Source organism: Mesocricetus auratus, unplaced genomic scaffold, assembly GCF_017639785.1.
Source record: "Mesocricetus auratus isolate SY011 unplaced genomic scaffold, BCM_Maur_2.0 Super-Scaffold_6730, whole genome shotgun sequence".
Taxonomy (NCBI): Eukaryota; Metazoa; Chordata; class Mammalia; order Rodentia; family Cricetidae; genus Mesocricetus; species Mesocricetus auratus.
The window spans coordinates 117235181-117255378 of record NW_024429184.1 but is presented as its reverse complement, the minus strand read 5'-3'; the positions used below and the strand labels follow the sequence as shown (position 1 = coordinate 117255378).

General features: G+C 42.3%; 2 protein-coding genes across 2 annotated transcripts; both read left to right on the top strand.

The window, feature by feature from the left end:
* Positions 1 to 10820: 10820 nt before the first annotated feature.
* Positions 10821 to 15166, top strand: LOC101836096 (protocadherin beta-7). The gene has a single exon (XM_040741925.1). It carries the CDS (start codon positions 11558 to 11560, stop codon positions 13916 to 13918), a length of 2361 nt encoding a protein of 786 aa, XP_040597859.1. The 5' UTR covers positions 10821 to 11557; the 3' UTR covers positions 13919 to 15166.
* A 128-nt stretch (positions 15167 to 15294) lies between these two features.
* LOC101829876 (protocadherin beta-13-like) lies at positions 15295 to 18183 on the top strand. Its single transcript, XM_040741920.1, has one exon. The coding sequence runs from the start codon at positions 15760 to 15762 to the stop codon at positions 18166 to 18168; it is 2409 nt and encodes an 802-aa protein (XP_040597854.1). The 5' UTR covers positions 15295 to 15759; the 3' UTR covers positions 18169 to 18183.
* Positions 18184 to 20198: the final 2015 nt, after the last annotated feature.

The window sequence follows — 20198 nt, the reverse complement described above, 5'->3', positions numbered from 1 at the left end:
ATGATTTAGAGTATGATTCATTCCTTAATGCCATTTGGACTAAGATTTCAATAAAATAAGAATTCCTTTATTATCAAAACACCAATGATAAAGAGATGTAGTCCTATGTTCACCTAACAACCAATCTGAACTGGGTAACTTACTTAATTCTATCTACATCTACTAATAGATAGTTGAGGTAAGTGCTGAGTGAGTATGACAGAACTGCTAATCTGACCAAAATATGTAACATTTGCTACTCATGTGGATATCCAAGCTATAGATTATATTTCCCAACCATTCTCACAGCCAAGTATTGTTTAATAACTATGTTATGACCATGACATACTCAAAGATGTACATTTTTAAAGAAGAGGTAGACATTAATTCCCCTTACTTTTTGATATGAGCAGATATGTAATGACTGGAAATTAGGCAGCTATCATTACTGAAAGATGAAAGTCATGTCCTGAAGATGTCAAACCAACAGTGGAATGAGAATGGACCCCCAAGTTATGCAAGAGTGATTTTCAGTCTTGATTTTTATGAGAGAAAAACAAAACTTATATATCATGTTTTTTTAATAATGTGATATCTGTCATTCCAAGGATTTGTTGTATAATTTTTTCCTGGAGAGATGGCAATTAATGTGTATTCACTCAAGAAAGAGAGTCGATGCCTTAACAAAGAAACAATTCTATCATACTCTACTTGGGTAAGCCAATGAGTTTAGTGGGGTTACAAGGGTTGAGGTGATGATCCCCAAAGCTAAATCCCTCAAACTCACTTCCCAACTTGCAAGCAGTTCCACACAAAAGGGGTTCTTATCTCCTTGGAAATTTTTAGTGCTTATGTATTCTTGGGGAGGGGTGCTGGGAGTCTTGCAACTTCCTGGGCAAGTCTTAAAACTTTCATGATATTCCTGAATCTTATAAGTCAAATATTTCAATTTGGAGGAAGCAACTACACAACAGTGATAGTCAACAGATGAACAATGAAGAAAATGTGTTTCGTAAACATATGTTAGCATTATTTTGCTCCAAAGAGGAATGAAACAATGCTGCTTACAGAAAAGTGGAATTGGAATCACCACTGTAGATAAAATAAGCCAAAGCAAACTAGGCAAGTGTCACATGCTTTCTCTCCTACTCAGAATCTATGTGTCTTTAAGACATGTGAGTGTAAAGGTGGAGCATTCATTACTTTTCTCATTGTTGTGAAAAAACACCTGACAAAGACAACTTGAGGACATAAGAGCTTATTTTAGCTGAACACACAGTCAGCCCATTGTGGGGCAGTCAGAACACAAGGTTACATTCACAGAGCAGGGAGAGACAGGGGTGCTTCTCAGCTCTCTTATTTTCATCCAGTCTGGGACCACAGCCCAGGGAATACTGCTGCCCACATTTAGGTCTTCCCCCTCCACTTAACTCAATCTAGAAATTCCAGCGGAACAGTCCCAGAATTTTTTTCTCAGGATGCTGTGCCAATCAAGTTTAGGATCAAGACTAACCATCATAAAGAGTATTTGGAAAGAGAGAAAAGGCCAAAGAAAAAGACAAGGAGACAGAAGAAAGAATAATGATGGACTGGATACAGACTAAAATGCCATAATAAAACCTATTATGTCATACAGTTCACATATGCTGAACACAGAAAAATGACCAATAGTGGATCAATAGATATCAAATGTGATATTTAAAGAACTAAAGGATATCGAAAATTGAGACACAAATGTCTTAGAAATAGAATTATTGAGATTAAAGAATCAAAGTAAATGACTTGATAATTAGAAATATAAATGCATAAAGTAACTAACCACAATGAATACTCCAGAGAATATGACCACTGAAATTCTACTCATTTAAAAAAGCAATGATATTTTTGGTTGTATATATAATTTGTAGATTGGACATGTATCTTCATACATGTATCTATTTATACTACAGAAATTTTAGAGACATCAGAATGTTTGGACCTAAAAGCCTGGAATGACAACATCTGAGGGGAAGTTTCTGGAGAGACCTCCTATCTTAACATATATACTTTTCCTCACTCTTCTTGATTGAAGCAAATCCTGGGTCCTTTGGTGACTTCTGTGAGGAGAACCCATACAGAATTGTGTGGGATATGCCATAGGAGAACCAACTACAATAAGTCTTTGAAATTTGAAGGAGTTGAGTGACACTGATTTGATACTGGAATATAATATAAACATAACCTCCTCCAGTGAAAATATCCACTCCTCTAGTCTTACCCTCTAGTTCTTTACATGTTTCACTCCATATTTGGGGCATGGTGGTTCAAGCCTCTCATTCAAGTAGGTCAGAGGTAAAGGCAGGATAAGTCTTGGCTACATTCAAAGCTAGTTTGACCTCTATGTCTCCAAAAAGATTAATGATAATAATGCTATGGAAAATATAGACCATTAATGAATGGAAAGTACATAAGAAGGAAAGGAAGGACATAAAGGGAAGAGAAAGGGAATATGAGAGCCACTCACACTCACCGGAGTGTACCTGGTTAACCTTAGTATAATAATACAAGTGAGCATTACCAACCCTGCCAGAGATGCCACTCTGCTCTTCAGTCTTTAAAGTTGAATTAAGACAAATGGTCTAGCATGGAGGGTGCCCTGGGTTCAATCCCTAGCACTGAAAACACACTGAGATTTTTCACATAGAAAAATATGCAAAAGCTGGAACATTTTAAAAGAGAAAAATTTGGTAAGGAAACATTGGGAAGAAAAACCCATTATTATCATCAGAGGGAAAAATTAATTGCCTCTAACCAATAAGAATGAAAGAACCCTTGGAAAATATGAACATACTCATAAAATAAAATAAAAATAAGGTGGACCATTCCTAGAGCCTTGACCCAGTAGCTGATAGAAGCAGAGCAGGCACCCACAGCTAAACACGGAGCCATACTCCCAGAATCCAGTTGTGTAGAGGGAGGAGAGATAAGCCAGTGAACCAAGACGGAACTAGAGAAACCCGCAGAAACAGTTGACCTGACCTGATGAGAGCACGCAGACCCTAGTCGTAAATTGGGGAACCATCAGTGGACCAAACCAAGCCCTCTGAATGTGGGTGCCACATAGGAGGGCAAGGCAGTCTCTAGAACCTTTAACAGTGGAGCCAGGGTTTATTCCTAGGCCACAAATGGACTTTGGGAGCCCATTCTCTAAGGAGGGATACTCTTGCAGCCCAGATAAGGAAAAGAGGACCTAGGCTCTCCCCCAAATGATGTTATGGACTTTGATGATGCCCCGTGGAGGGTCTCACTATCCCTGGGGAGTGGGTGGGGGTGGGTTGGGGGATCGGTGGGAAGCATGGGAGGATGGGAGGACGAGGGAATGGGGGAAAGGATATGTAAATAAGAGTGTCTCTAAAAAGCCAGGCGGTGGTGGTGCACGCCTTTAATCCCAGCACTCGGGAAGCAGAGGCAGATGGATCTCTGTGAGTTTGAGGCCAGGGAGGACCGACAGCCTCCAAAACAATACAGAGAACCCCTGTCTCGTGAAACCCGCCCAAAAAGAGTGTCTCTAAAATAAAAAATAAGGTGGACACAAGATAAGAGCCCACCTAAACAACTAACCAAGGCTCATAGGGCCTACAGAGACTGAGCCAACAATCATGGACCCTGTATGCATCTGATCTAAGTTCTCTGCATATATACTATGGTTTTGTTGCTTAGTGTTCCTGAGTGACTTCTAACAGTGAGAGTGGGATTGTCTCTGACTCTTTTGCCTGCTTTTAGAACCCTTTTCACTTACTGGGTTGCTTCATCCAGCTGTAATATGAGGGGACGTGCCTAGTCTATTACAACTTACTTGGTTGATACCCCCTTGGAATCCCTGATATTTTCTGAAAAAGAAAGGAGGAGTGGATCTGGGGGATAAGGGGGGAGGTGGGGGGACAAAGTTGAAAGAGAGGATGGAGGGAAAACTGCAGTTGGTGTCACATGCCTTTAATACCAGCAATCTGGAGGTAGAGGCAGGCAAACTGTGAGTTTGTGGTCAACCTGATCTACAAATGATTTCTAAGACAGCCAGAGTCATTACACAGAGAAACCCTGTCTCAGAAAAACAAAACAAAGTAAACAAAACATTCTCCCACCCCCACTCAAAAAAGTAAGGTGGAGAATAACCAATGAAGATTCCAACATCAACCACACACACACACACACACACACACACACACACACACACACACACCACATGTACACATGAATACAAATACCACATGCACACAAAGATAACTTTCAAAGATCATAACAAAACTTACCTGTCATGCATCTTTTTCTGGAAACTACAGGATGATGCCTATAAAAATGAAAAATTAACCCAAAGTAGAAAAAGAAAGACAGAAGAGACAGGAAAGAGACCATTCAAAATGGGGGAAAATGAAGTGAACTTTCATGTGTTGATTCTGGAATGACAACCATGTCCCAAACATAGCAAAAAAAAATAGTGGTCTGGTTTGGACATTTGTGACTCAAGGGATCGGTGTCTTGCAGAATATGTATCGGTGTTCCCCTTCACATCATATCATCTTTTCAGTCACAGGAGCCTACATAAAATGTGATTTCTTAGACCCCATGAATAAGCAGGAAAACTGAAAGATCAAAAAAATTGTGAGCATCAGCACCACTGACAGAGGCCCAGGTCACACTGGGAAACTATCCAGAAACTACCCTGACCACCTGAGCCTCAGTCTCAAAACCATCTGCACACAGAGGAGTAACCACTGGAGCTGAGGGCCTACCTGTACTGAGAGGAGCTACCATCTGAGCCTCAAGCCCATCCAAACATGAAGAAATGGTCATGGGATGCCCAGCCCTGCCTGCACTGAAGGAGGAGTATTCAACGGAGCCACAGACCCAACTAATTGGAGGAAGAGGGACCCTTGAAGCACAGACTCCACCTGTGCAGATTGGAGGAAGAGGTCAGTAGATAATAGGGTAAGAATACACTCAACAGCAAGAAGAGCAATACAACACCACCAGAAACCAGTAGCTCTACAGCAACAAGACCCGAACATAACAAATCAGATGAAGCAGAAGAAAATGACATTAAAATAACTTTATGAATATGATTGAGGTCCTTAAAGAGGAAAGGAAAAATTACCCTAAAGAAATAGATGAAAAGACACAAAAATTGAAAGAAACCAACAAATCTCTAAAAGAAGACCAAGGAAAAAGCAATCAAACAGGTGAAGGAAATGATTCAAAACTTAAAAACTGAAATAGATGCAATGAGGAAAACACAAACTGAGGGAACTCTGGAAATAGAAAATCTGGGTAAGTGATCAGGAACTGCAGATGCAAGCATAAACAACACAAGAGATGGAAGAGAAGGCATTGAAGACACGATAGAGGAAATAAGACTCATTGGTCAAAGAAAATGTTAAATCCAACAAATTCTTAACAGAAAATATCCAGAAAATCTGGGACACCGTGAAAAGACTGGACCTAAGAATAACAGGTGTAGAAGGAAAAGAAATACAGCTCAAAGGCACAGAAAACATGTTCAACAAATTCATAGAAGAAAACTTTTCCAATCTAAAGAAGGAGATGCCTATGAAAGTACAAGAAGTTTACAGAACACCAAGTAGACTGGACCAAAAAAAGTCCCCTCACCACATAATTTATTTTTACATGCAGAATAAAAAATATTAAGAACTGCAAATGAAAAAGGCCAAGTAACATATAAAGGCAGAGCTATCAGAATTACACCCAACTTCTCAATGGAAACAATGAAAGCCAGAAGGTCCTGGTCAGTCATTATGCAGACACATAAGAGACCACAGATGCCAGCCCAGACTGCTATATCCAGCAAAGCTTTCAATCACCATAGATGGGGAAAACAAGATGTTCCATGAAAAAACACATTTAAACAATATTTATCCACAAATGCAGCCCTACAGAAGTTAGCTACCTTCACAGAAACAGAGGTAATATATAGGTCCCACACCAGCAAATCCCTAAGAAGATAAATTCACACACAAGATCACCACCAACAAAAACAAAAATAACAGGAACTAGCAATCACTGGTCATTATTATCCCTTAATATAAATCGACTCAATTCACCTATAAAAAGAAAGAGGCTAACAGATTGGATACAAAAACAGAATCCATCCTTCTTCTGCATACAAGAAACACACTTCAACTACAAATAAATTACCTCAGAGTAAATAAAGGGTTGGGAAAAGATTTTCCAATCAAATGGACGTAAGAAACAAGCTGGTGTAGCTATCCTAGTATCTAACAAAATAAACTTCAAACTAAAACTTGTCAAAAGAGATGAAGACAGTCATTTCATATTCATCACATTTATGCCCAAAATACAAGGGTATTCTCATTTGTAAAAGAAACATTACTAAAGCTTAAATCACATATCGAGACCCACACGCTAATAGGGGGAGACTTCAACACCCCACTCTCACCAATGGACAGGTCTGCCAGACAGAAACTTAACAGAGAAATAAAGGAACTAGCAGATTTTATGACTCAAATGGGCTTAGCAGACATCTATAGAACATTTCACCCAAACACTTCATAGATCCTTTTCTAAAATCGACCATATACTTTAATGGATACAAAAAATTGGAATAACCAACTGCATCTTATTGGATCATCATAGCTTAAAGTTAGAATTCATCAGCAAGACTAGTTGCAGAAAGCCCACAAACTCATGGAAATTGAGCAATGCTCAACTGAATCATCACTGGGTCAAGGAAGAAATAAAGAAAGAAATTAAAGAATTCCCAGAATTCAATGAAAATGGCCTCATGACATACCCAAACTTATGGGACACAATGAAAGCAGTGCTAAGTGCCCACATAAAGACACTGGAAAAATCCCACACTATCGAATTAACAGAACACCTGAAAACTCTAGAACAAAAAGAAGCAAACTCATCTAGGAGGAGTAGACAGCAGGAAATAATCAAATTGCGAGGAGAAATCAAAAAATAGAAACAGAAACAATACAAAGAGTCAATGAGACAAAGAGATAGTTCTTGGAGAAAATCAACAAGATAGACAAACATTTATCCAAACTAACCAAAAGGCAGAGAGAGAATATTCAAATTAGCAAAATCAGAAACGAGAAGGGAGACATAACAACAGACACTGAGGAAATCCAGAGGATTTTCCTGTACTCCACAAAATTCAAAACCTTAAAAGAAATGGACAATTTTCTGGGTTAGTACCACATACCAAAATTAAGTCAAGATCAAATAAACAAATTACATAATCCTATAACCCCCAAGGAACTAGAAACAGTCATCAAAGTTTTCTAACCCTCCCAAAAAGAGTCCAGAGGCAGATGGTATCAGTGCATAATTCTACCAGAATTTCCAAGAAGAAATAATACCAATACTCCTCAAATTGTTCCACACAATAGAGACAGAAGGAACATTGCCAAACAGTTACCATGATATCCAATCCACACAAAGACACAACCAACATAGAGAATTACAGACCAATCTCCCTCATGAACACTGATGCTAAAATACTGGCAAACCTAATCCAAGAACTCATCGAAAAATCATCTACCATGAACAAGTAAGCTTTAATTCAGAGATTCAGGGATATTCAACATGCAAAAATGTGTTAATGTAACCCACCATATAAACAAACTAAAAGGAAGAAAACATGATCATCTCTTTAGATGCTGAAAAATCCTTCAACAAAATTCAACATCTAGGGATGGAGAGATGGCTTAGAGGTTAAGAGCACTGACTGCTCTCCCAGAGGTCCTGAGTTCAATTCTGAGCAGCCACATGGTGGCTCACAACCATCTATAATGAGATCTGGTGCCCTCTTCTGACATACAGAACACTATACAAAATACCTCTTCATGATAAAGGCCCTGGAGATGTCAAGGATACAAGAAACATATCTAAACATAATAAAGGCAATATGCAACAAGACAACAGCCAACATCAAAGTGCTTCCACTGAAATTAGGAACAAGCCAAGACTGTCCACTCTCTGTGTATCTATTCAATATTGTACTTGAAGTTCTAGCTAGAGCAATAAGACAACAAAAGAATATGAAGGGGATACAAATTGGAAAAGAAGTCAAACTTTCACTATTTGCTGATATGATAGTATACATAAGTGACCCCAAAAATTCTATCAGGAAACTCCTACACCTGGGAACATCTTTAATGTAGCAGGATACAATACTAACTAAAAACTGTTATCCTCCTACATAGATGATAAACTGGCTAAGACATAAATCAGAGAAACATCACCCTTTACAATAGTCACAAATAATATAAACTATCTTGAGGTAACTCTAACCAAACAAGTGAAAGACCTGTGACAAAAACTTTAGTTCCTAAAGCAAGGAACTGAAGATATCAGAAAATAGAAAAGTCTCCCATGCTCTTGGATATGTAGGATCAACATAGCAAAAATGGCAATCTTAACAAAAGCAATCTACATATTCAGTACAATACCCATCAAAATCCCAGAAAAATTCCTCACAGACCTCAAAGGACAATAAATTTCATATGGAAAAACAAAAATCCCATGATAGCCAAAATAATCCTTTATTAAGGAATTTCTGGAAGCATCACCATACCTGACTTCAAACTTTATCATAGAGCTACAGTAATGAAAAAATCTTGGTATTGGCATGAAAACAGACAGGCAGAGTAATAGAATTGAATCAAAGACCCTGACATAAACACACACACACCTATAAACATCAGATTTTGACAAAGAAGCTAAAATTATAAAATGGAAAAAGAAAGCATCTTCATAACTGGATGTTGACATGTAAAAGAATGCAAATAGATTCATATCTATTGCCATTAACAAAACTGAAGTCCAAATGGATCAAAGACCCCAACATAAAACCAACCACACTGAACCTCTTAGAAGAGAAAGTGGGAGGTAACCTGGAACACATTGGCCCAGGAGACCACTTCCTAAATATAACACCAGTAGCACAGACATTGAGAGCAACAATGACTAAATTGGACAACCTGAAACTGAGAAGCTTCTGTAAAGCAAAGGTCTCGGTGAATAAGACAAAACCACAGCCTACAGAATGGGAAAAGATCTTCACCAACCCCACATCTGACAGAGGCCTAATTTCCAAAATATACAAATAACTCAAGAAACTAGACATCAAAAGATCAAATAATCCAATAAAAATGGGTAAAGATCTAAACAGAACTCTCAGCAGAGGAATCTTAAATGACAGAAAGACATGTAAGGGAATGCTCAACATCCTTAGTTACCAGAAAATTGCAAATCAAAACAACTCTGAGGTTCAGTCTTACACCTGTCAGAATGGTCAAGATCAAAAAGTCTGATGACAGTTTATGCTGGAGAGGATATGGAGTAAGGGGAACACTCCTCTATTGCTAGTGGGGGTGCAGACTTGTATAGCTGCTATGGAAATCAGTTTGGCAGTTTCTCAGAAAAATGGGGCTCAATCTACCTCAAGACCCAGCAATACCACTTTTGGGCACATACCCAAAGGATGCACACTCACACCACAAGGACATCTGCTCAACTATGTTCATAGCAGCTTTGCTCCTAATAGCCAGAACCTGGAAACAACCTAGATGACCCTCAACTGAAGAATGGATAAGGAAAATGTGGTACATTGAGTACTACTCAGTGGTTAAAAAAACAATGACATCTTGAAATTTTCAGGCAAATTGACAGAACTAGAAAAAGACATCCTGAGTGAGATAACCCAGACCCGGAAAGACAAATATAGCACGTACTAATTCATAAGTGGATATTAGACATAAAGCAAAGCACAGCCAGCCTACAGACCACAACCCCAGAGAACCTAGGTAATAAAAGAGGACCCTAAGAGAGACATGCATGGATTCTCCTAAGAAGGGGATAAAAGAAAAGTTCTCCTGAGTAAATTAGGAGCATGGGGGCAGGGGAGGAGTGGAAGGGGAGAGGAGAAGGAGAAAGAGAAGTAGGGAAAATGTATAGCACAATAAAAATAAAATGAAATAAAATAAAAGATTGCTACTGCCAAATTTAAGTAGAATAAAAGAGAATCCCATGGATGACAACAATGAGACGTCCCAAGATGATAGACTTATAACTAAGGTAGAAAACAGTCATCCAATTTAAAAGGGAACTGGTTGGTGTCTTGGAAGACACAGGAGTCACCACCTGTGGAATTGCAATGGGGGCAACTGGAGTCATGGAAGGATACAGATAAGCACTATTGGTAAAGAGAATGGAAAACCAAGGTAGTTATTAGTGTCAAAACAATAGGATGGAAAGCATGGTTATTACATAGCAAAGATCCTAACACATGACAAGTGAAAAGGGGCACGAAAGAACTCAAATTTAATCTAACTTACTGAAGATTCAGTTGAAAATGTGTGAGATTAAGATATATTTTAAAAAATCAGTGCCAGAGGAGGTGACAAAAAATGCCTAAAAATGGCTGAATCTTGGGCGAGAAACAAAGGAGAGAGAAGGCAGGGATTTTAAGCCTCTTAGTGTTCTGTTTTTGTAAAATAAAGGCTACATTTTATTCTGGGGTAACACAAATTTTAAAATGTCAGTAACCTGGAGTTCTTACAGGTCTGACCACCAATAGAAAGTGGTGATGGGATGTGAAACAATGCTGATAATAATAGAAAAGCTAAATAATGCTAAAAGCTGTGAAAATTAGAAAAAATGACTTTTTGAAGGAAATAGAAAGCATCCTTGATTTTAAAATCTCATCTGGGTGGTTGTGGCACAAGCCTTTAATCCTACCACTTGGGACACAAAGCGAAGAGGATCTCTGTGAGTTCAAGGTCAGCCAGAACTACACAGAGAAATCCTGTCTTGAAAAAAAAGAACAAAAACCACAGTGTTTTTTTTCTGAGAGCAACCATCATAAAGATGCAATATCAAAGCACTTCCACAAATGCAAAGCTGACCTACCCTCTACAGCCAGTACCAGAGCATTTTCTGGGTATTGGAGAGCTTGGTAATTAATACCAATACATAGTACATAGAGAAGATGGAATGTGAAAATTGTGGAGCAGAAAGTATTATATAAGGTATGGAAGAAGAGTGAAGACCTTGAAATTGGAAGAATTGTCCAAGTCACAAGAAACTGTAGAAAACCCTAGCTGTTCTGTGTTTTTAATGCATTATTGCTAAGTGGTTTGCAAATAACACGATATTGGTTGACTTCTTGGTAAAGGTTTGTTTCTCTTTTATAATCTTTACTGTCGGTTTTTAGATTTTCTTAAATTTTTGTGGGGAATCCGGGCTTAATATGGGGCAGAATGTCTTTACTATGCCATCTTCTTGAAAAAGAAAATAGCACTCCTACAACACAAGGTGGCGCTGCAGGCTAAAAAGAGGAAAGGAAAGGGCCAGGGAAGGGGGCTAAAACCGCACAAAGGATGGACTAGGTTTCTCACAAAGCCATAGGAAATGACACAGCAGCAGCAAGCGCTGGGAGAAGGTGCCTCTGTCTTTTCACAGGACTTGCTAATGTCCTCATAAATCCTAAGGATTCTGCGGCTGTCATTCCAGGGAACTGAATTTTGTTTTTATTTTGTAAGTCTTAGGAAGAATGGAGGCCAGATTGGACCGAGCTATGCAGAAAAGGCAAGTACTGTTTTTTTGTGTATTTCTGGGAGCATCTTGGGCTGGCTCCAACAAGCTTCAGTATTTGGTGGCAGAGGAAGCTGAGAGAGGCACTTTCGTGGCCAATCTAGCTAAGGACTTAGAGTTGGAGCTGGGGGAACTGTCAGCTCGGGGCGCTAGAATTGTTTCCGACCAGAACACGCGGGTTTTAGTGCTCAGTCCTCTCACTGGAGACCTAATTCTAAATGAAAAGCTGGACCGGGAGGAACTGTGCGGCCCCACAGAGCCGTGTGTTCTGACTTTCCAGTTGCTGCTGGAAAACCCATTTCAGATTCATCTTGCTGCACTGCATGTCGGAGATATAAATGACAATTCCCCAGTATTTCTAGACAAAGAAATTTCCTTGAAAATATCAGAAAGTACGACACCAGGGACTACGTTTCTCTTGGAGAGGGCACAGGATTCCGACGTGGGGACGAACAGCCTGAGTAACTACACCATCAGTCCAAATGCATATTTCCACATTCACGTGCATGACGGAGGGGAGGGTCCGGTCTTTCCTGAGTTGGTTCTGGATCAAACGCTAGACCGAGAAGAATTAGCAGAGTTCACTTTAACCCTTACAGCCTTAGATGGTGGATCCCCTCCCAGATCTGGGACAGCACTGGTGCGAATCCTGGTTTTAGACATAAACGACAACTCCCCTGAATTCGTGCAGTCCCTCTACAAAGTCCAGTCACATGAAAACACTCCTATTGGCTCCTTTGTTGTTGCTGTGTCTGCCAGGGATTTAGACACGGGAAGTTACGGACAGATAGCATACGCATTTTTTTATGCCACTGAGAGAATTCTCCAAACGTTTCAAATCAATTCTACAACTGGCAAAATTTATCTTAAAGGTGAACTCAACTATGAAGCCATTCAAAGTTACTCAGTAACTATACAAGCCAAAGATGGCGGGGGACTTTCTGGGAAATGCACTGTAGTTGTACAGGTAATGGATGTGAATGATAACCCACCTGAACTTCTCTTGTCGTCACTTACCAGCCCAATTGCTGAAAACAAACCAGAGACAGTCGTTGCTGTTTTCAGAATTAGAGACAGAGATTCAGGGAACAACGGTAAAACCATGTGCTCCATTCCACATGATCTCCCTTTTGTCCTAAAGCCATCTGTGGAAAATTTCTATACTCTAGTAACAGAGATGCCTTTAGATAGAGAATTGCACACTGAGTATAACATCACCATCACAGCCACCGACCTGGGCACACCCAGGCTCACAACCCAACACACCATAACAGTGCAGGTGTCTGACGTCAACGACAACGCCCCCGCCTTCACACAAACCTCCTACACCCTGTTTGTCCAGGAGAACAACAGCCCCGCCCTGCACATAGGCACCATCAGCGCCACAGACTCAGACTCAGGCTCCAATGCCCGCATCACCTACTCGCTGCTGCCCAGCCACGACCCGCAGCTGGCCCTGGACTCGCTCATCTCCATCAATGCGGACAACGGGCAGCTGTTCGCGCTCAGGGCCCTGGACTATGAGGCCCTGCAGACCTTTGAGTTCCGCGTGGGCGCCACAGACCAAGGCTCGCCCGCTCTCAGCAGCCAGGCACTGGTGCGCGTGCTCGTGCTGGACGCCAACGACAATGCGCCCTTCGTGCTCTACCCGCTGCAGAATGCATCTGCGCCCTGCACAGAGCTGCTGCCCAGGGCGGCGGAGCCAGGATACCTGGTCTCCAAGGTGGTGGCTGTGGACCGCGACACTGGCCAGAACTCCTGGCTGTCATTCCAGCTGTTCAAGGCCACAGAGCCAGGGCTGTTCAGCGTGTGGGCTCACAATGGCGAGGTGCGCACCTCCAGGCTGCTGAGTGAGCGCGATGCTCCCAAGCACAGGCTGCTGCTGCTTGTCAAGGACAATGGCGACCCTCCCAGGTCTGCCAGTGTCACTCTGCATGTGCTACTGGTGGATGGCTTCTCTCAGCCCTACCTGCCTCTGCCCGAGATGGGGCGCGAACCTGCACAAGGCGACGATGCACTCACGCTGTACCTGGTCATCGCCTTGGCATCTGTGTCTTCGCTCTTCCTCTTGTCTATGCTGCTGTTCGTGGGGGTGAGGCTGTGCAGGAGGGCCAGGGCGGCCTCTCTGGGTGGCTGCTCTGTGCCTGAGGTACACTTTCCTGGTCACCTAGTGGATGTCAGCGGTGCGGGTACCTTGTCCCAGAGCTACCAGTATGAGGTGTGTCTGGCTGAAGGGTCAGGGATAACAAGCGAATTTAATTTCCTAAAACCAATTGCCCCCAACTTCCTAACTGAAAGCATAGGAAGAGAAGCAGAATAAACACTAGCCCCTTCTGCCTGTGGATTTAGCCCCCGTTTAAAGTATGCCCTGTAGGAGAATGATTTTATGCTAATGTCTTGAGATTAATTAAATTAGGTCAGAAAAGAATGCCTTTGCTTACTCCCAAGAACTTTCTCTCAAGCATGATCTCGATTTTAATTTGATTCCTCTTTGTTTTTAAGCATTTGTTAAATGGCAGTCTATTGAATGACAAATCTTGCTAGGAATGATTTAAACTGTTTTTCCATCTAATTTCGTCATTGATACTTACATTCTGACTTGATTGAAATCACATGTAAAAATCCCTACCTTACATTTTTGGAGTTCATACTACACAGAGTTTTCTTAAGTTTATTAAGTAATTACCGTGCACCACACATAATTTCATCACCTTTTAGAGATATGGTCTCTCTGTATCCAGGATGGCTTTGAGCTGTTGATCCTCCAGCCCCAGACTCCCAAACTGCTTGCATGATAGGCATCAGCCTATATTACTGCTATGATTCAGAAGAAACCAATGAGTAGAGGTATTTCAATAATGAGCAGGTAGATGTTCATAGCAATTTGCTAAGTTCCACAATCATTAACTGGCAAAGGAGAGCATCTCCTAATTCTTTGTGGTGTTTTTCTCTTGTTTGAAGTGTGAGAGAGTCCTCATTCTTTCCACCTCCAGGCAGGTGACTTTACAACACCTGTTATGCTGTTTTCTATCACTAGGGGTCATCTGTCATACTCACATTGCTCCCCAGTCTCTCCTGTGTTCAGAAATAGCTATGCTCCTCTTGGCCTGTAGTCTTATTTCCTTATAAACTGACAATCCCTATTCTTGGGTTTATTGCCTAACTATTAAAACTATGAATTAACTAAAGCTCAAGTTCTAAAAGGTTGGGTTCTGAGCATGGTGTAACATGCCTTTAATCCCAGTACTTGGGAGGCAGTCACACAGGGGGATCTCTGTGAGATTGAGATCAGCCTGGTATACAATGAAAGTTTCATGACAGCCAAGGGTGCATATAGAGATCCTGTATAGAGGGGGAGGAGAGGGAGAGAGGGGCAGGAGGAGGAGGAAGAGGTGGATGAAGAGGATTTCTCCATCAAATTTCCATACATTTTGGGGTTACTCTCCCTCCACATCTATTTCTCATTTGTAGGATGATGAGTTCACAGAAAAACTAGAAATCTAGATACTAATGTCTCATCTGTAGTTGAAGAAACTAGGGCAGAGAGATTAAATGATTTTCCCAAGCATCACAATTGTTTCTGTGGTTCATCATACTAAAAGTATATAACTCCCAAAACCTTCCATTTCTAGAAACATGCATGCACACCCATATGTATATATTTCTTGCATACATTTTTCCTTCCAGGTTGTTATTTAAACACATATCCTTTGTTTAAAGCTCAATTAGAATTATTGGAAATCTCCATCTCTTGTGTGGCTTTTGGGCAGTTGTCTCCCCAAGATGGCAAAGCAATAGGAGAGGCAATGCACCCTTACTATGCCAACTGCTTGACATGGGCAGCTGTAGTTTTTTTACATCCATTTTCATCCCACAAAATGTTAAGATGCAGTGAGAACACTTGGTGGCGCTGCAGGATAAGAAAGTAAAGTAGAAGGCAGTTGGCTCCACTAACAGGCAAAAAAAAAAAAGAGGAAAAGGAAAAACCTCCTGAAGTCTGGAAGCCTAGAGAAGCTCCTGACACTCAGAGAGGAGGTCTGTGCCCTTGGGAAAGGACTGGAGTAAATCTCAAGTATCTAGTGAGATAACTACTGTACCAGATACCAGGGGGACTTACAGCTTTGCAGAAGCATTCTCCAGGACTCTGCACCACCACAAAGAATGGAGGCCAGCAGGAAGCTCACTTGCAGACAAAGGCAAGTCCATTTTTCCTTCTTCCTACTAGGATTATCTCTGGTGAATGCCGGGGAGCTGAGGCACTATTCTGTGGTGGAGGAAAGAGAGGGTAGGTCCTTTGTAACCAATTTAGTAAATGACCTAGGTCTTGGGCAGCTGGAGTTCTCCAGTCGAGGGGCTAAGGTCGTTTCTAAAGGGAACAAACTACGTTTACAGCTGGATCAGGAAACAGGGGATTTGCTGTTAACTGAGAAGGTGGACCGAGAAGAACTCTGTGGACACACAGAGCCATGCCTGTTACGTTTCCAAGTGTTGCTAGACAATCCCTTGGATATTTTTCAAGCAGATCTACAAATAACAGACATAAATGACCACTCTCCAGCATTCCTGGACAAGGAAATCATGCTAACCATATCAGAAAGCAGTCTTCCTGGGGCTACATTTCCTCTGAAGAATGCCCAGGACATGGATGTGGGCCAAAATGGTATTGACAGCTATCTTGTCAGCTCCAATCCCTATTTCCACGTGCTCACCCGGAAACGCAGCGATGGCAAGAAATATCCTGAGCTGGTTCTAGACAGAGCACTGGATAGAGAGGAACAAGCTGAGCTCAGGTTAACCCTTACAGCCCAGGATGGTGGTTCTCCAACCAGGTCTGGCACCACCGAGGTCCACATTGAAGTCCTGGATTTCAATGACAATGCCCCCCAATTTGAGGAGCTTCTTTATAGGGTACAGATCCCTGAGGACAGTCCAATAGGCTTTCTGATCACCACCGTCTCAGCCACAGATAAGGACATAGGAGTCAATGGACAGATCTCCTATTCACTTTTTCAGGCTTCAGATGATATTAGCAAAACCTTTTCAATCCATCCCTTGACCGGGGAGGTGCGATTGAAAGAACAACTTGATTTTGAAAAGACTCAGTCCTATGAAGTCAATATCGAAGCCAGAGACGCTGGAACCTTTTCTGGAAAATGCACGATTCTGACCCAAGTCGTGGATGTGAATGACCACACTCCAGAGATTACCCTGTCTGCATTTACCAACCCCATCCCGGAGAATTTACCGGAAACTATGGTGGCAGTTTTTACTGTGTCTGATCTAGATTCAGGAGAAAATGGAAAAATAACTTGTTCCATCCAAGACGATCTGCCGTTCTTCCTAAGGCCTTCTGGGGAAAACTTTTACACCCTATTAACACAAAAACCGCTGGACAGAGAGACAACAGCAGAGTACAACATTACCATCACAGTCACCGACCTGGGCACACCCAGGCTCACAACCCAGCACACCATAACTGTGCAGGTGTCTGACGTCAACGACAACGCCCCCGCCTTCACACAAACCTCCTACACCCTGTTTGTCCAGGAGAACAACAGCCCCGCCCTGCACATAGGCACCATCAGCGCCACAGACTCAGACTCAGGCTCCAATGCCCGCATCACCTACTCGCTGCTGCCTGCCCACGACTCACAGCTGACCCTGGACTCGCTCATCTCCATCAATGCCGACAACGGGCAACTGTTCGCGCTCAGGGCGCTGGACTATGAGGCCCTGCAGACCTTCAAGTTCCTCGTGGGCGCCACAGACCAAGGCTCGCCCGCTCTCAGCAGTCAGGCTCTGGTGCGCGTGCTTGTGCTGGACGCCAACGACAATGCGCCCTTCGTGCTCTACCCGCTGCAGAACGCATCTGCGCCCTGCACAGAGCTGCTGCCCAGGGCGGCGGAACCAGGATACCTGGTCTCCAAGGTGGTGGCTGTGGACCGCGACTCTGGCCAGAACTCCTGGCTGTCATTCCAGCTGCTCAAGGCCACAGAGCCAGGGCTGTTCAGCGTGTGGGCTCACAATGGCGAGGTGCGCACCTCCAGGCTGCTGAGTGAGCGCGATGCTCCCAAGCACAGGCTGCTGCTGCTGGTCAAGGACAATGGCGACCCTCCCAGGTCTGCCAGTGTCATTCTGCATGTGCTGCTGGTGGATGGCTTCTCTCAGCCCTACCTGCCTCTGCCCGAGGCGGCGCACGAACCTGCACAAGACGATGATGCACTCACGCTGTACCTGGTCATCGCCTTGGCATCTGTGTCTTCGCTCTTCCTCTTGTCTGTGCTGCTGTTCGTGGGGGTGAGGCTGTGCAGGAGGGCCAGGCCGGCCTCTCTGGGTGGCTGCTCTGTGCCTGAGGGACACTTTCCTGGCCACCTGGTGGATGTTGGCAGGGCGGGGACCCTGTCCCAGAGCTACCCGTATGAGGTGCGTCTGATGGGAGACTCTGGGACTGATGAATTCAAATTCCTGAAACCCATTTTACCTAATTTCCAAGACCATCCTCTTGGATCGGAAACGGGAGAAATTTCCAACTGTAGAAATGACTGGGATTTCGGCATTCAGTTAAAATAACTGTGTTTTGTGTTTGTTGTTTGTTTGTTTTTAACCATGGGTAGCGTTTTGTTGTTGTTGGAAACTCAAAGTACTCTTCTTGTTCTCATTATGGAAATCTGAAGTGCACTGAAAACTTGTTCTCAGGACATTCTGGCCGTGGTTTTAGTGAGATTGTCTCATCTATTCTGCAGAATGGAAGAGGAAATGTTCTGATCTTTTCTTTCTAACTAGTCACTAGTTGTCCACATCCTTGTTCTGGGGTAGCTTAGGAATGTACAATCAGGTCAGCGCAATCAGACACGCTCTGTTCCTAGTTGCTAATCATCAGCGTAGCATTACAGAGCATTGCCCAAACGCAAGGGAGTCTAATCAGAATGTGAGAGGAAGGGCACACCGAGGAGCCTGGCTACTGCTGTATTTGACCTCCATGGACTAACTGGTTTGTTGGTGTTTTCTCTTTAAAATCTTACATAGCTTCACGGCTCTTCATTAGCCTGTTGTTACTTCTAATATCACTATTTTAAACTGCTTTCTGATGTGTTTTGTTGGTGCTGAGGAGGGTTCAGAAACCCACCCCTCACTTACCTGGTAAGCTGCAATAGCAGGGCAGTAAAACTGACTTTTCTGAGGAATGTTTGCCAGTGAAAGAGACTGCGCCTGTCAATATAACCCCCCCCACACTTTCTTTACTGTTGTATTCCAAATTCCATTCTGGCTAGTAATATGCTTAGTCAAAAGAATATATTCTCACAGCCCTCTTTGGCAAATATGGCTGGGCATATGGATAGGTTATAGTGGGTTGTAAAAAGAAGCAACTTCCAAAGCCTTTTAGTTGAGGGTAAACCCAGGGTCCCATGCATGCTGGGTAAAGCTGTGTCACTGATGTACCACTGCAAGCTCCAAGAACACTTTTAGAGGGAGATGTCTCTCCTGAAGGGGGGTTTCCCCCTTTTCAACCTTTAATGTGGTCCTCAACCTGTGGGTCTCAATCCCTGTGGGTCACATATCAAATATCCTGCCTATCAAATATTTACATGAATATTCATAACAGTAGAAAGAATACAGTTGTGAATTAGCCACAAAATAATTTTATAGTTGGGGTCACCACAAGACAGGGAACTGTGTTACAGGGTTGAGAACCACTGCTTTAACACCATGTTCTCCTGGGATGTCTGTGGGTGGTCTGATGAGTACACAAATAACACATTGGATCTGTGGTAGGGATGGAGGGGTGAAATAGTACCAAATGAACTCAATAGGGACAGGGTCCCTGGTGGCTTGGGAGTTGCCATATTATTCCTGATGTTGCCAGTTTCTAATTATTTGCAGATGTGTCTACATGTGGATATGCACATATGGGTTCAAGTACCCTCAGAGGCACTGGATCCCTTCGATCTGGAGTCACAGAGGGCACTGAGCTGCCTGTTCTGGGTTTTGAGAACCAAATTCAGGTCCTCTGCAAAAGCAACAAGTACTCTTAACCACAGAGCAGTCTCTCCAGTTCCCACATCCATTATGTTTAAATCTGTTTCCCAAGCCCTATGCAGGTTACCAATTATTCCTCTCTCTCTCTCTCTCTCTCTCTCTCTCTCTCTCTCTCTCTCTCTCTCTCTCTCTCTCTCTCTGTGTGTGTGTGTGTGTGTGTGTTTGTAGCAATACCACCTGTTGCCAAATGAAGATACGTAAAGTTAGAACAAGATTTTAGGTCTCATTGGCTTGAAGAATCCAATTAACAATTTCTAGAGCCATTAGTAAAAACGAGTTAGTAAGGGTATCAATATCTGTGTGGTACTGGAATTCAAACCCTGAGTCATATGCATACCTAATATGCTCTGTCATTGAACTTCCTGCCCTGTCCATCATTAATTTTTACTGCAACTCAACTCAAACTATAGAAACAGAAAATCTAAACGAAAGAGTACAAAGATAATCCAGGGTTTCAATACAGAATTTAAACTCTTTTTTAATTTAAATAGAATTTAGTAGACTAAATTTAAATCTTATTTTTAAACTCTCACAGCTCAATTATTAAAAGACTAACAATTCAA